At 35.5% G+C, this 14,497-nt stretch overlaps 1 protein-coding gene across 1 annotated transcript; it reads right to left on the reverse strand.

Moving 5' to 3' along the window:
• Positions 1–299: 299 nt before the first annotated feature.
• On the reverse strand, positions 300–14,461 carry LOC138321297 (uncharacterized). The gene is made up of 6 exons (XM_069264892.1): positions 14,372–14,461; positions 11,537–12,399; positions 9,485–9,514; positions 6,329–6,520; positions 4,965–5,108; positions 300–1,078 (listed from the first exon to the last, which is right to left on the reverse strand). The coding sequence occupies exons 2-6, from the start codon at positions 12,396–12,398 to the stop codon at positions 420–422; spliced, it is 1,887 nt and encodes a 628-aa protein (XP_069120993.1). The 5' UTR covers position 12,399; positions 14,372–14,461; the 3' UTR covers positions 300–419.
• Between the last annotated feature and the right edge of the window lie 36 nt (positions 14,462–14,497).

Consider the following 14,497-nt stretch of genomic DNA (forward strand, 5'->3'; position numbering starts at 1 on the left):
TCCCCTTCCCCAAGGATGTTTCTGGCCAAATTTGGTGAACTCTAGACTATGACTTAAATGAAATGTTGACGGACAGACAAACGGACGGACGACAGGGACTGTGCCATGGCAAAAGCTCAAAGATTCCTTATTAGTCTATATGCATGTAATTATTTTTTCAGTCTTCCTAATAACAAAATATTTTATTGCGCCATTCTCCGATTTTCCCCATATAGGTATGAAAAAAGAATCAGCCAATCAGCAAGTCAGCTGAGAAAACTTAATCATCTACAATGCATCAAAAGAAAACCAACAAAAGCTGTTGATGCTACATCCTCTTACCATTCCATTCAGTAGATCTTACTCTATAATACCTCAGTATTAAACAAACATACATGTGCCGGTAGGATAAGCCAATGCCACTTCTTCTTTAAATGTATTCAATTCCAGAAACCTAGATTTCCAATCAATTCATTCTTTTCCAAATTTTCGAGCAGTTCAATTATTTCTTTCATGGTTAAAGCCACCTCAAGTCTATGCCTGTGAGCTAGTTCTTGTGGTTTTTCTTGTTTTGAAGAGAAGACCAATTCAGGCAAGCAGCCCAGATACACCCCCTGCACAGCCACTTGTTCGTCTTCCATAGTACAACAGGGCGAGCCAGAACATCCATGAACAAAATCGTCTGAACACTTAAATGGTACCCAACCCAATGTATCTAGTTCCTGCCACTCGTTGAGTATCTTCTCATGTTGGATTGTGTGCTTTTTTCTTCGAAGCCACCAAATTTTTGAAGGTTCAGAAGAATTTCCCACCGGACACCATGTTGTGATGGAAATGTCTTTTATCTCCTCTTTTTTATTGCATCCAGCGAGGTGCCAGAAATTGCTTATACTATGACTGGATAATGGTAATGGGTTTGGGACTGTTGACTGTTTTTCTTTTGTCTTCAGTATAATGACGTCATGCTTTTGACTCATGAATGGAATGTCCATATCCAAATGCAAAGTCCCAACTTTCTCATCTAGGAAGGCAATTGAAGCATTCCACCTGTTTTCTAAGTCTGTTTTGCTGCCTTTGAAGCTCTTTTTATCTGTGATATCTGTAAAATAGGTAAATATCTATTCTTATGTAATAAAATGATATATAAATAATTACTCTATCAAATTTCGAAATACAGGATTTATTGTCTAAAACAAATAAAGCATGAAAAAAGGTAGGATGGGTCAGCTTTGCCTGCTTCCAAAGCCCAAGAAAACTGGTGTTACATGTATTACATAGAAGTCTTTGTCAATAACAGTGACCTTGCTTTTGACCTTCATACCCGACAGGCCCTTAAGGAATATTGATGTTTTAAAGTGGCCATGCCTTTTGATCCTTGGATCCATAAAGCAGCTAAAAGAAGTTCAGGTAAGAAACATTTGGATGAAGTTTAGTTATTATCTCAACTCAAAGCATACCAGGCCATGGTGGTCTAGTTGCTACAGTATTCAAATATTCTGCTATTATCTCTACACATCGATGAGTTTCAAATTTTAATCCAACATGAGTGAGTTACCAAGTTTTTTACATAAACTGGATACTTATTTTCCTCCGCCTTCTTAACCTGCATTAAATTGCTATAACTGTTGATAGGGCAAATGATAATGAAAGTTAGCCCCAAACTTGAGTTATCATACGTTAACATTTCCTAACAAGAGATCCCAGACGGATCTTGGTGCCCACCAAAGAATGATCTTTGTCTGACAATGGAAAGAGGGACCTTTACCCTGCTTTTCAAAGTTTTTCAAACATACTACATATAAAATTTGAGACAGATTGCTTCAGTACTTTCTGAGAGCAGTAGCCAACTTCAACGTTGAAATCCAAGATGGCGGCCGGTTGGCCATCTTGTTGACCGATCAGTCCTTAAAGGTACTATGCACAACTACGGCCCAAGGAACTTACTTATGGAAGCTGAGAGATAATCCTTCAGTACTTTCTGTGAAATAGCGGTAACTATCAAAATCCAAGATGGCGGACAGTCGGCTATATTGTTGACCGATCAACCCCAAAGTGCAATATGCACAACTAGGGTCCTAGGTGAACCTACAGATGGATTTTGAGATAGATCCCTTTACTAATCTCTGAGAAATAGCGGTAACAATTTTAACTATCATAATCCAAGATGGCTGCCTGGCGGCCATCTTGTGAACCGATGGGTCCCAAAATGCAATATGCCCAACTAGGGCCCCAGGGGAACCTACAACTCAAATTTGATAAAGATTCCTTTAGTACTTTCTTAGAAATAGAGGTAACAAGAATTGTTAACAGACGGACGGATGACAGACCACGGACGAAAGGCAATTTGAATAGCCGACCATCTGATTATGGTGGGCTAATAAAACCCCTTTTAGCTTTGGCACATGGATCTGTAAAGCAATTGTAACCATTTTAACAAGCGATTATCTACATGACGTATGTTAAAGCCAAGGATAATTCTAAGGGAGCACAACTTCTACATCCACATGTGATATAACAAATTGTGATTACAATATATTTCAATGATTTTTGCAGGCAAAACACACATGTGTTTGATGTTTGTAAAGAGAACTAATGGTGAAATACCAATATCATAACAATCAATTAACATTTCCAAGAGGAGAGGGCTAACATGCCAATGCCAAAACGAGGAGGGAAAACCCAGTCCCATCATTACCAAGACGAAAAGGGCAACCCCAGTCCCATCATAACCAAAACGGGGAGGGCAAACCTATGCCCATCATTACCAAGACGGGGAGGGCAAACCCAGTCCCATCATTACTAAAACGAGGAGGGAAAACCTAGTCCCATCATTACCAAAACGAGGAGTGCAAACCCATGCCCATCATTACCAAGACAGGGAGGGCAAACCCAGTCCAATCATAACCAAAACGGGGAGGGCAAACCCAGTCCCATCATTACCAAGACGGGGAGGGCAAACCTAGTCCCATCATTACCAAGACGGGGAGGGCAAACCCAGTCCCATCATTACCAAGACGGGGAGGGCAAACCCAGTCCCATTATTACCAAGACGGGAGGACAAACCTAGTCCCATTATTACCGAGACGGGGAGGGCAAACTCAGTCCCATCTTAACAAAGACGGGGAGGGCCAACCTAGTCCCATCATAACCAAACCAGAGAGGGACAACCCACAATAAACAAGACAGAGCGGGCGAACCCACCATTGCCAAAACTAAAAGGGCTAACCCACCAATGCCAAAACTAAAAGGGCTAACCCATCATTGCCAAAACTAAAAGGGCTAACCAATGCCAAAAAGAGGACAAACACAACCTTACCATAACGGCGAGGGCAAACCAACCATTGCCAAGATGAGAGGGCTAACCCACGAAGATGGAGTAGCTAAAACCACTATTGGTAAGACGGAGCAGACTGCCCATCAATTGCCAAGATGGAGCAGACTTTTACCCAATCTCTGACAGCACGACTTGAAATACAATGAAATAATATATATTTGACTATCTTAAAATAGTAACCAATAACTTTTTGGAACTACAAACCTCCAGTGGATATATCCCAAACTATACTCTCTTTCTCTCCTCTCTCTCCCCTTCTTCCCATATGTAACTGTATGTATATTTGTATATTTTGTCACTGTGTGTGAATGTTTTTGGCATGTGTGTATATGATAACAAAAGAAGAATTGCCGAAATTGAGTTTGTATATATGTTTGTATATCCTGAAAGTGTGTGAGTGTGTGTGTGTAAGGGAAGGGTGCGTTTGTGTGTGTGAGATAAAAAAGAACAGAATAAGATTTAGTAGAATGCATGAGAAGGATGGTGATGCTGATAAATAAGCTGAGAATAAAGATAAATTGATAACTATAATAATGCAGATAATCAAATGTAGCTATGAAGATTCAGCTAAAAACATGTTTGTTTTGTTAGTTAGGATGAGGAAATGTATTATTGTTGTACATTTGTATAAGAATGTGTCTAGAAAAAAAGTTAAAAAATTACAAAAAAAACCAACCATAGCCAAGACAGAGACGGAAAACCCATCATTTCTAAGACTTAGCGGACTTACCTACCAGTACCAAGACACAGTGGGCCAATTCACCATTGCCAAGATGAAGAGAGAAAACCCACAACTGCCAAGACGGGAAGGGTTAACCCACCATTGCCAAGAGAGAGAGGGCAAAAACACCACTGCCAAGACAGAGAGGGCAAAAACACCACTGCCAAGACAGAGAGGGCAAACCCGCCATTGCCTAGACGAAGAGAGAAGACCCACAACTGCCAAGACGGGAAGGGTTAACCCACCATTGCCAAGAGACAGAGAGGGCAAAAACACCACTGCCAAGACAGAGAGGGCAAACCCACCACTGCCATGACAGAGAGGGCAAACCCGCCATTGCCTAGACGAAGAGAGAAAACCCACTACTGTCAAGACGGGGAGGGCTAACCCAACATTGACAAGATGGAGCGTAATAACCCACCATTGCTAAGATAGAGAAGGCTAATTCATAAGATTGGTGAATGCTAAATGCTACAGTATAACATATATAATCTCAAATTGATCCTTGGAAATGAGTAGATTTAAACAAGATGTCTACAGGCCTTAAGAGTAACCTGTTAAAATGATATCTCAAGGTAATAATTCTAATCAAGTTTGATTCATTTCCTAAAAAAATACAAAATAATGCTCATAAATGTGATTTCTTTTATAAATTATAAATTTGATTCTCTCCCCAGACCCCAAGGCCATGGAATTCACAATTTTTGTAGAGGGCCTTAAGACCTTCAATCAAGAGTATTTGACTCTACCACATCTACGAGTGGAGAAGAAGATTTTTGAAATGTTAGCCAATTTTACCCTAAGGGCCCTCCCATAGCCCCCTGGGGCCATATTATAAAGTTGAAAAAGAAAATTCTTTATGGATGCATGACAGACAAATGGTGATTAGAATAATTAGAACAAACTACAAGAAATTTACTAAAATCTTACCATCAAATTTAACTTCTCCAGCAATTAACTGACGGAAGGAGAATAATTGAAAGTTATTTTCAAACTTCTTTTTCTCAAAAGAGATATCCACAAGCAATTGTTCAGCATTGTCATAATGGTCAACCAAATATTGTATCATATCATCTGTAAAAAAAAATTGTTTCATTAGAAATATATGCAACACAATAAACTTACTTACTGTGTAGTGCTTAAAATTTGCGGGGTCAATGTCTTTTGTATTTTCCTATAAGGACATAATCACAGAGGGTAAACTCACTATTGTTGGTAGTTTATTGAACTAAATGGGGTTCACACGTCTGTCCTTTATAGACAGGTGTCCTTTATACAAAGACAAATTATATAGTTTATTGAACCAAATGGGTTGTCCTTTATAGACAGGTGTCCTTTATACAAAGATAGATTATATAGTTTATTGAACTAAATGGGGTTGATCAGTAGGTCTTTTATAGTTTTATACCTGAGGAGGAGATCCACATTTAACCTGAGGCTTGCCTAGACTGTTGTGAATCTCCTCCAACGATAAAGATTTCCCTTTCTAATGCTTTAGGTAGGGAATGATCTTTTTTCTGCCCCTGTAATTTCTAAAAACGTAAGGTTGAAAACTACAAATAGTCAACCAGATTTAAAAAAAAAAAAAAATTTTTTACTAGCTCTTTCAAAATAGAAATATTTTATTTTACTTCATTATAAACATTGTTAAACTTATTGCACAGTGACAAATAAGAATCAAAATCATTTTGAAATATTCAAAGTCAAAGAAATATTACCATATATTGTATCAAAACCATTTACATATAGTTTTTTCCTATGTAAACATAAAAGAAATATGTGAAGGCAGGTGGACTTCCAATAGCGATGATCCAATTAGGTTAAAGTTTAGCACTAGCAGGAAACATGAGCAAGGTGATATGGATTGTAAAATTGGACTGCACAGATAGATGTTTAGTTGCACATGATGTTTTACAATTTCCATTTCCTCTAGCAACCACTGGACATAACCCTGTCAAACACTGTATAACGCTTTAAATTTAGAGGAATAATATTTCATGGTTTCCTATACTAACATATTCGTGGAGATTAAATATTACATTGACAGATTAAATTTCGCGGTTCACAGATTTCTGTTATTCTTTGAAATATGTTCTTATGTATGTCAATGGATTAATGAAAATTTTTTTTTAGCAAAAATATCCATCCATGAAATTTAACTTCTAAACAGTATGGGAGAAAGATACATATATTCAATGTTTATTCATAAATACCCAAACCAAACTCTGATTGATGACATTATCTAGGGATGGAGATAAGATACTACATTTCATACTTTATTTACAAATATTTACCGATTGCTTCACCGAAGACATGGTAAGCTGAGATGATATAGCGATGATCTGTTACGCTTCGTTTCCCCACACAGAACCCTGTACCAATCGAACTGCTACCAGACAATCTTCTTTGACGAATTTTGCCAACAGATTGCACCATACTTTCAATACATTTGAATGGCAGCTTTTCTGGAGGTCCATCTCTCCTGGCTAAAAAACAAGTATTAAAATCATTCACTTTATGCGCTTCCTTTTTCACAATTTTGATCTTGATCTTCCTAATAAATACACATCATCGATAAACAGGTAGCTCAATTGGCTAGCGTTCTGAGGTCTTGGGTTCATATCCCAGTGTGGCCATTACATTTTCTCTTCTCCTGTGAAACTTCTACACAGGCAAAACGTGTGAATCATGTGAATTTGGGTAAACTTAAAAATGCTCCAATGCTGAAAAATGGTATTTTTTGACAATCAAAAACAGCAGCCTACGATTTGGTATTTTTCTTCAGTTACAAAAGTTACTTACTTAACACCATTACCGCCATTGAAAAGTTTGAGCTTCTAATTTTACTTTAAGTTAAAAATATAGAAAATAATTAATTGCATCCCGAAAAAATTCCGTGGCACTATATCCTATATGGAATGAAGTACTGTTTGCGCACATCCAAAGTCAAAATAAATTATTTTATATTATTTTTTCTGATAATTAGACTTATTTATACACGATTAAACATTAATTATTGTTCAAATGATGAATATCATTTATGCTTAGTTGGCGGTAGAGCATCTTTAAGATAAATTTTATATAGGGATTGAATGTATTTTTCTACTTTTCATAGCAACTATGAATTAGCATTTACGCTCCTCTGAAGATATGCTGTAGACAGCTTCTGCTATTCATAGCCACTTTGAAATTTAGAAAAATACTTTCAATCCATATATTCACATTCGAATGATTTATGAAAATAAAAATTATTGAAAGGTTATTATATTACATTTAAAATTATGACACCTATATACAATGAGAAACAAGATTAATGGAACAGCTGGATGACAAAGTCACAAGATTAATGGAACAGCTGGATGACAAAGTCGTTCCACAACGAAAAATCTGGTCGACCTTTTTTTGCTAATGACAAACGATAAACAAGAAATATAGTTAAAATAATATTAAACTGACTTATTACAGTAAATCTTAGTTAATTCTATATCAAGAAACAACACATTAAAGATTTTACATTAAATATTGTGGGGGACCATTTTTATTAATATGAAACTGGCCTGATGTTTGAAATCAGCTGATTGATGCACAAAAATCGTTGTATTCATAGTGTATTCATAGTGATAGATGTTTGTTTTCGTCATTTGGTTGATTCATAATATAGTGACGAAACACTCAGAATGTAAAAATATTCAGGTCAATTTTACCTGTAAGGAATAAATACGGCAATTCATTGTCAAGACTTTTAATTTAAATTAACCAGAAATTGACCTATTTTCAGGTCATAATTTCAGGGAGTGTAGGACAAAAGCCCCCCTGGACAAAAGCCCCTCCGGACATAAGCCCCTAGGACAAAAGCCCCTCCAGACAAAAGCCCCTTCTTTATAAAATAATGTATTTTTTCTTATTTCTATTTTTTTTAGATGTTTATTTGCTATTTGATACATTTGGGTATTATCAGAAAAGAATGTCAAACATAATAAAAAAGCATAATTATGATGTGATCATTTGAATTCTTTTAATTTTTGAGTTATTGATATCAAAGAAAGAATAAAAAAACATGTATACATAGACATTAGAATGTTATATATACAAGAAACCATTAATGTTTACTTTATCATAACACACCTACCAGGCTAACAGCTTGATGTTTGCATTGATTATATATATAGATAATTAAGAAAGTATGTTTAATTACAAAATATTTCTATCATATAGTGTCATAATTAGATTAACATCAATATAATTTTTTACATTTTTTTTTTCTATAAATCAGGAAATTAATTTATCAAATTTTTAGTAAAATCCCAATAATCCAGTAAATTATTACTTTGTGTCTTATTTTGAACTACATGTATATTTGAAGAAAAAAAAAACTGATATAAGAAAATATTTTATATTTTTTTTTACTATATTTTTGAATTTAATTTTTTTTGAAAAATGAAGGGGCTTTTGTCCTCTTTTCCATTAGTATGGAGGGGCTTTTGTCCAAGGGGCTTTTGTCCTAGGGGCTTATGTCCTAAGGGGCTTTTGTCCGGGGGGGCTTTTGTCCGTACCCCAATTTCAGGTCAGGGTCTTTTCAGGTCAAACAGCTGTCCGAGTATTTACCAGTATTTGACCAAATGTTCTAGCCGTATTTGACCCTGTGATGTTATGAAGGTCAAGGTCATTCATTTGAACAAACTTGGTAGCCCTTCACCTCAGCATTCGACAGGTCTGATCAATATGAGGTCTCTAGGCCTTTTAGTTATTTACAAGAAGTTGCTTGAATGAAAAGTTTATGCACAGTGCACTGCAGACAACGATGGTCATACAGAACAAGATGACAATAGGTCATCCTGACTCTTCGGGTAAGGTGACCTAACAATGGAGCTTCAAGCACTGAAATATTCATTTCTGGCTTTCCAACAGAAAACTGCAGATCTTAGTCAGCACGACAAAGCCAAGCAATAGGTGGAGTCATGTACATGTAGGCGATAGTAATTAACGAAAATCATTTCTGGACAAATGCCCTTTACAAAGGTCAACATGTTGACATGCATTTGTATTGCAGTACTAATTAACCATTGGTTGCTTGTTAATGAAATCTGATAATGAAATGAATAAAATATAACATTTTTGAGCTCATATTGATGGATTTGTTGTGTTCCAGAAAATTTTTTACTTGCATTAGTATTTCCATGAAAACTTGAAAAGAGCAAATAATATTTTTTTCATAAATTGCAAGAGCCTTAAAACTGTCAAACACAGTTTCATAAATGTATTAATCAAGCTTGGCTGTTGCTTTAGAAATCAAACTGGTAACCTATCATAAAAATACATACATATAGACTAATATCACTATAGAATGATATGAAACAGATTCAGAAACATTTTTCACAAAAAAAAAATATGTCAAAGTCCAAATTAATAAAAATGTATCTGTAAAAACAAGTGATAAAATGTTAACTTACAGATCCCACCGTCTGAAGATAATAGGCCATCTGTTAAAAAAAACACCAACAAGAAGTTTTTAAACATTGATGAAACAAATTATTTTTCATTTATTCACTTCCCACACTTATGATAACTCTTATCTACATGTATATATAACATATGTCAAACAAACTAAATTCCTACATAAGAAGTAGAGTCTATGTATATCTGTGTACAAAAATCAAGGATATATTTGTGTACCCTTTAATATATACCACATTTGACTCAATAGGCACCTTAAAAATTGGCGAAAAAGCAACAAGGGCGTGCTTAATAGAACCAAATCTGGACTAGTCTTTTATAAGATTAAGCCATAAATGAATTTGCAAAAAGAAACCAAATAAAGAAATTTAAGGTTCCGTTTTTTTCAGTCTGAATTTAATTCAAAGTCAAAGAAATTGAGGCCTCAATAAAGGGAGGGACATTTATCAGGGATGGGAAGATTAGGTTGACTGCTAGTATATTGTGAGCTAGTCCTGAATTCCTGACTCAATCTCTTTTTACATTTAGATACACTGCTTTTCACATCAACAATTAAAATCTACATTCTAAATGAAAGCCAAAATCAGTTGGAGCTTAATCCTGATACCGAGACACAAGATTTAGACATTTACGTTATACATACAAATTTGCATGTACCAGCTAGGCCTACTCAAGACATATATACTGTATCTGTCAAAGGCTAGTATCGTGGCCACAGGAAACTCAGACAACACCAGACATCTATATATATGTCATAATGTCTAAATATGGTATCAGGGTCAAAGGAAACTCAGACAACACCAGACATTTATATCTGTCATAATGCTAAATCTGGTATCAGGGTCAAAGGAAACTCAGACTTCACCAGACATCTATATATCTGTCATAATGTCTAAGTCTGGTATCAGGGTCAAAGTAAAATCAAACTACAACAGACATCTATATCTGTCATGATGTCTTAGTCTAGTATCGTGGCCAAAAGAAATTCAGACTTCACAAGACATCTATATGTCATAATGGCTAAGTCTGGTGTCAGGGTCAAATGAAACTCAGACTTCACCAGACATCTATATGTCATAATGTCTAAGTCTGGTGTCAGGGTCAAAGGAAATTCAGACTTCACAAGACATCTATATGTCATAATGGCTAAGTCTGGTGTCAGGGTCAAAGGAAATTCAGACTTCACCAGACATCTATATGTCATAATGTCTAAGTCTGGTGTCAGGGTCAAATGAAACTCAGACTTCACCAGACATCTATATGTCATAATGTCTAAGTCTGGTGTCAGGGTCAAAATAAAATCAAAGTACAACAGACATCTATATCTGTCATAATGTCTAAGTCTAGTATCGGGGCCAAAGGAAACGTACACTTCACCAGACATGAAGTCTGGTGTCAGGGCCAAAGGAAACGTATACTTCATAATACATCTATATGTCATATTGTCTAAGTCTGGTGTCAGGGTCAAAGGAAACTCAAACTTCATCAGACATCTATATCTGTCATAATGTCTAAGTCTGGTGTCAGGGCCAAAGGAAACCCAGCCTTCACCAGACAACTATTCGCTAGAATGTCTGAGTCTGGTGTCAAGGCCAAAGTATCATGTACTACTGATTATTGCATCCTCTTTGACTTTGTACACATATACTTTACTTCTGCAATCTTGAATATAGGTCATAGTACTTTCTTGCTGTCTATTTGTCTTATGTGACCTGGAATGAATTTAAAAGGTCATTTATCTTAACAAATTTGAAAACCTTTTAATGCAGCTATAATAACAAGCTAAAGGTTTCTCAGTCTCTCGGTATTGATTAAAACCGTAAAATTTACCTATTCAATCCCATGTCCTTGAGTAAAGTTAAAGTACGGAAATTGAATTATTAATTAGTAACCCTTTATTCAGCAGTGCAGTGTTATATAAATTTTTCAAAAAATAATAATAAATATGTTAAATAAATTTCATATTACATAGTCACTTATGTAAGACCTATATGCATTACCTTCCACATGTATCAGATATGCCTAAATAAGATTACAGTAGTACATACCTGTATCATCAATAGCCTTTCGTAATCTCTCCATCTCTGTTTTCCAAACGTCATCTGTCACATTCTGACCAAACTTGTCTTTATAACTAATCAGATGAAGCCTTGAATGGTATCCCAGAAATTCATTGACTTTTGTACTCAACTCCACCACTATCGGGATGCAGCCTGAAGTTGCTCTGTCCTGGATGACAGGTTCAATCAAATCAAGATCTTCACGATTTTGAAGGTACACATCAGAAAATAAGACGATTACTTTATCTGACATTTTATTCTCAACGGCTGCTTTCTTTGCATCCTTCAAAGACAGAAACTTCTTTTTATGAGTAAACAAATATCTGTTAGTTTGCAACCACCTCATGATCTCTTCTGCCATTTCTCTGTCAGATTCACTGAAGGATAAGAAGGCATGGAATCGAGTGATTATAGCCAGCTGAAGATCACCAAACCAGTCTGTTTCTCGTCCACTGAAGGCATGAACATCAGCAGAGTAGTCACTGTGTACACGTAGCATTATCCCTTGGCTCATTTGTATTCTTTTCTGTAGCAATTTGGAATTTTTTTCTTTCCTGATGCCTGTGAACTCATTATAGCGAGACTCACACTTTTCACAATTTTCATATTTGTCAGTGACAACTTCTACCCAAGCATCTGATGAATTCAGACTCTCTGAAAATGTTGTTGTGTCATCAGAGCACACCTCTATTATCTCAAAATTGATTTCTTTCAGTTTGTTTACAATTTCTTTTCTCACAGTTGCTTGGACGGTTTTGTGATATGATATACAGGCATGGTATTCATGATTTGGTCTTATTGGTTTGAATCTTGCTTTAAATGCATTATCAGCTTCTGCCATTGTTGTCATTCTGTTAAAATAAAGAGAACTAATTCAATTTGATTTACAGTAGTTTTGACCAAGGATTTAAGTGAGAAGGATTTGTCACTTAGGGTTTTGGACAAAATGTCGCAAGAGCTTTTGTATTTATGCACTGACTGTGATGTTGGGCGAGTGGGCGAGGACTGAATTTCCTTTGATATTTGTTGGCGCAACCTTTGATGTAGCTTGCAGGTGCCAGGCTTACTGTCTTATTTTTCTGAAGTGGGCCGTCATTTCATGAGCTGACGTATATTTTAACAAAAATTTAAAGGCCCACTACCTTTCTGAAATGACTTTTATTTTTTAAAATGGGTATGTAAAACGACATAGATAATTTTGTAGAATCGCAAAAGATATTACTGTTAACACTATACTTATCATCGCCTTCTGAACAATCTGATTAAGATAAATAAAATGTTAATTTTCATAACGCGGGTTGACTATCGCTGCACCAGACGACATAACAATGAAATGAATCTCCACAGTTATCATACATTACACAGGAAATCTTGCATATGTTTGTTTTGGTACCTCATCTTAGGCCATCGATATGTATTTTCTTATGTTAATAATGTGTTTAAGAAACCTTTAAATTTTGCTCTGGAAAAGTAGTGGGCCTTTAAGACATTTCTTCTAAATCTTCCGTCCTTAAAGCAAGTTTTAAGCATTGTGAAATTTAATAAAATTTACATTGGTGTTTCATTTGACTCGAGAAGGCAAGTATTTGTTGAGAAATATGGTTTTTATTCATGGTTCATAGGCGTCTCGCATGGTGTTTATAGTAGTGTATACAGTGACAAATCCTTCTCACTTATAAATTCTTATTTTGACATTTTAATTTTTAACAGAATTAATTTTTTACTATCGGATTTCTGAAACATATATATTAATACATTGCACAATATGTGAATTTGTGACAAATTACAATATATATACTAATATGTAGTATATGATAATGTCAGCATTTATGACAAATTTATGCATTTACTGTATTCCATGTCTGTATTTTTTTCCCATTTTGTTTTCATTTCAATTTGTCTACCCACAAAGAAAGAAAAATAACTCCAGGAAGGCAAATGTAGCCTTATAGACATATCAATTGAAGAAAATCCCCAGGAATCTGTTTCACTATTAACAGCCTAAGTTAGGACTAACTTCGAGACTAGCCTATCTTTCCGACTAAAATCTGTATCACTAAAGGGCATTAGTTAGGTCTGGCCTAAAGTTAGTCTGAAATCCTAGGCCTGGCAAGAAGCAGGTCTAAGTAAAAGACTAAGCAGTGTCTTACAGATTTTGTTTCCTCTTTAAATAGCAGAGAGATCTAAGGCTGTAGATGAGAGTATGGTAAGCCATTTGGGTTTTTATGGTCTGTAAAGAGGTCTTTATACAAAGTTAAATTGTGTTGAAATTGACCATTTACTTTGACTCTGAGAAAGTGGTCTCATAATAAGACCGCTTTCTCTGACTCAAAATTAAGACTCTTATCAAACAGGTGGGCTTTGTAAAGAGACGGTTGCTAAGGCAGATTTGATTGTAGTTAAGATCTAGTTTCTAAATAGAATACAAAACAAAACAAAACAAAATGTATCTGGATTAGCTATAGAACCTAACACAAGTGTATTCAATTGATCACACAACGCTGTCTCTTTCAAAACAAAGTATAAAGTATTTTAAGTTTGACACACACATGATTCCATTCATAACCCTCGAGAAAGATTTTGACCATCAAACCTCGGCAAGCCTCGGTTTGATTAGCCAAAATCTTTCACTCGGGTGGAGATATCCCTCCCTTTTCACCAGTCTACATGTACATGTTATATATAAACAGATAAATAGCCCTGATAGCGCCAAACGCCAGTGATGTAATCAAGGATTTACCACATCGTAACAATAATTATATGATCATAACCATTAATGAAACCTGTGCTAAAGATTTCTTATCACATGGCATTAATAATTACCGTTAGTTACTGATCCACTCTACGTAAAACGCCCACTCATTTACATTCTTCAGTAGGAAACGAAAGTAGACAATCTATAAAACGCTTAACGTATGCGTGTATTGGATTTTTACTGACAAACATTTT

The sequence above is a fragment of the Argopecten irradians genome, chromosome 4, assembly GCF_041381155.1.
Source record: "Argopecten irradians isolate NY chromosome 4, Ai_NY, whole genome shotgun sequence".
NCBI classification, from domain to species: Eukaryota; Metazoa; Mollusca; class Bivalvia; order Pectinida; family Pectinidae; genus Argopecten; species Argopecten irradians.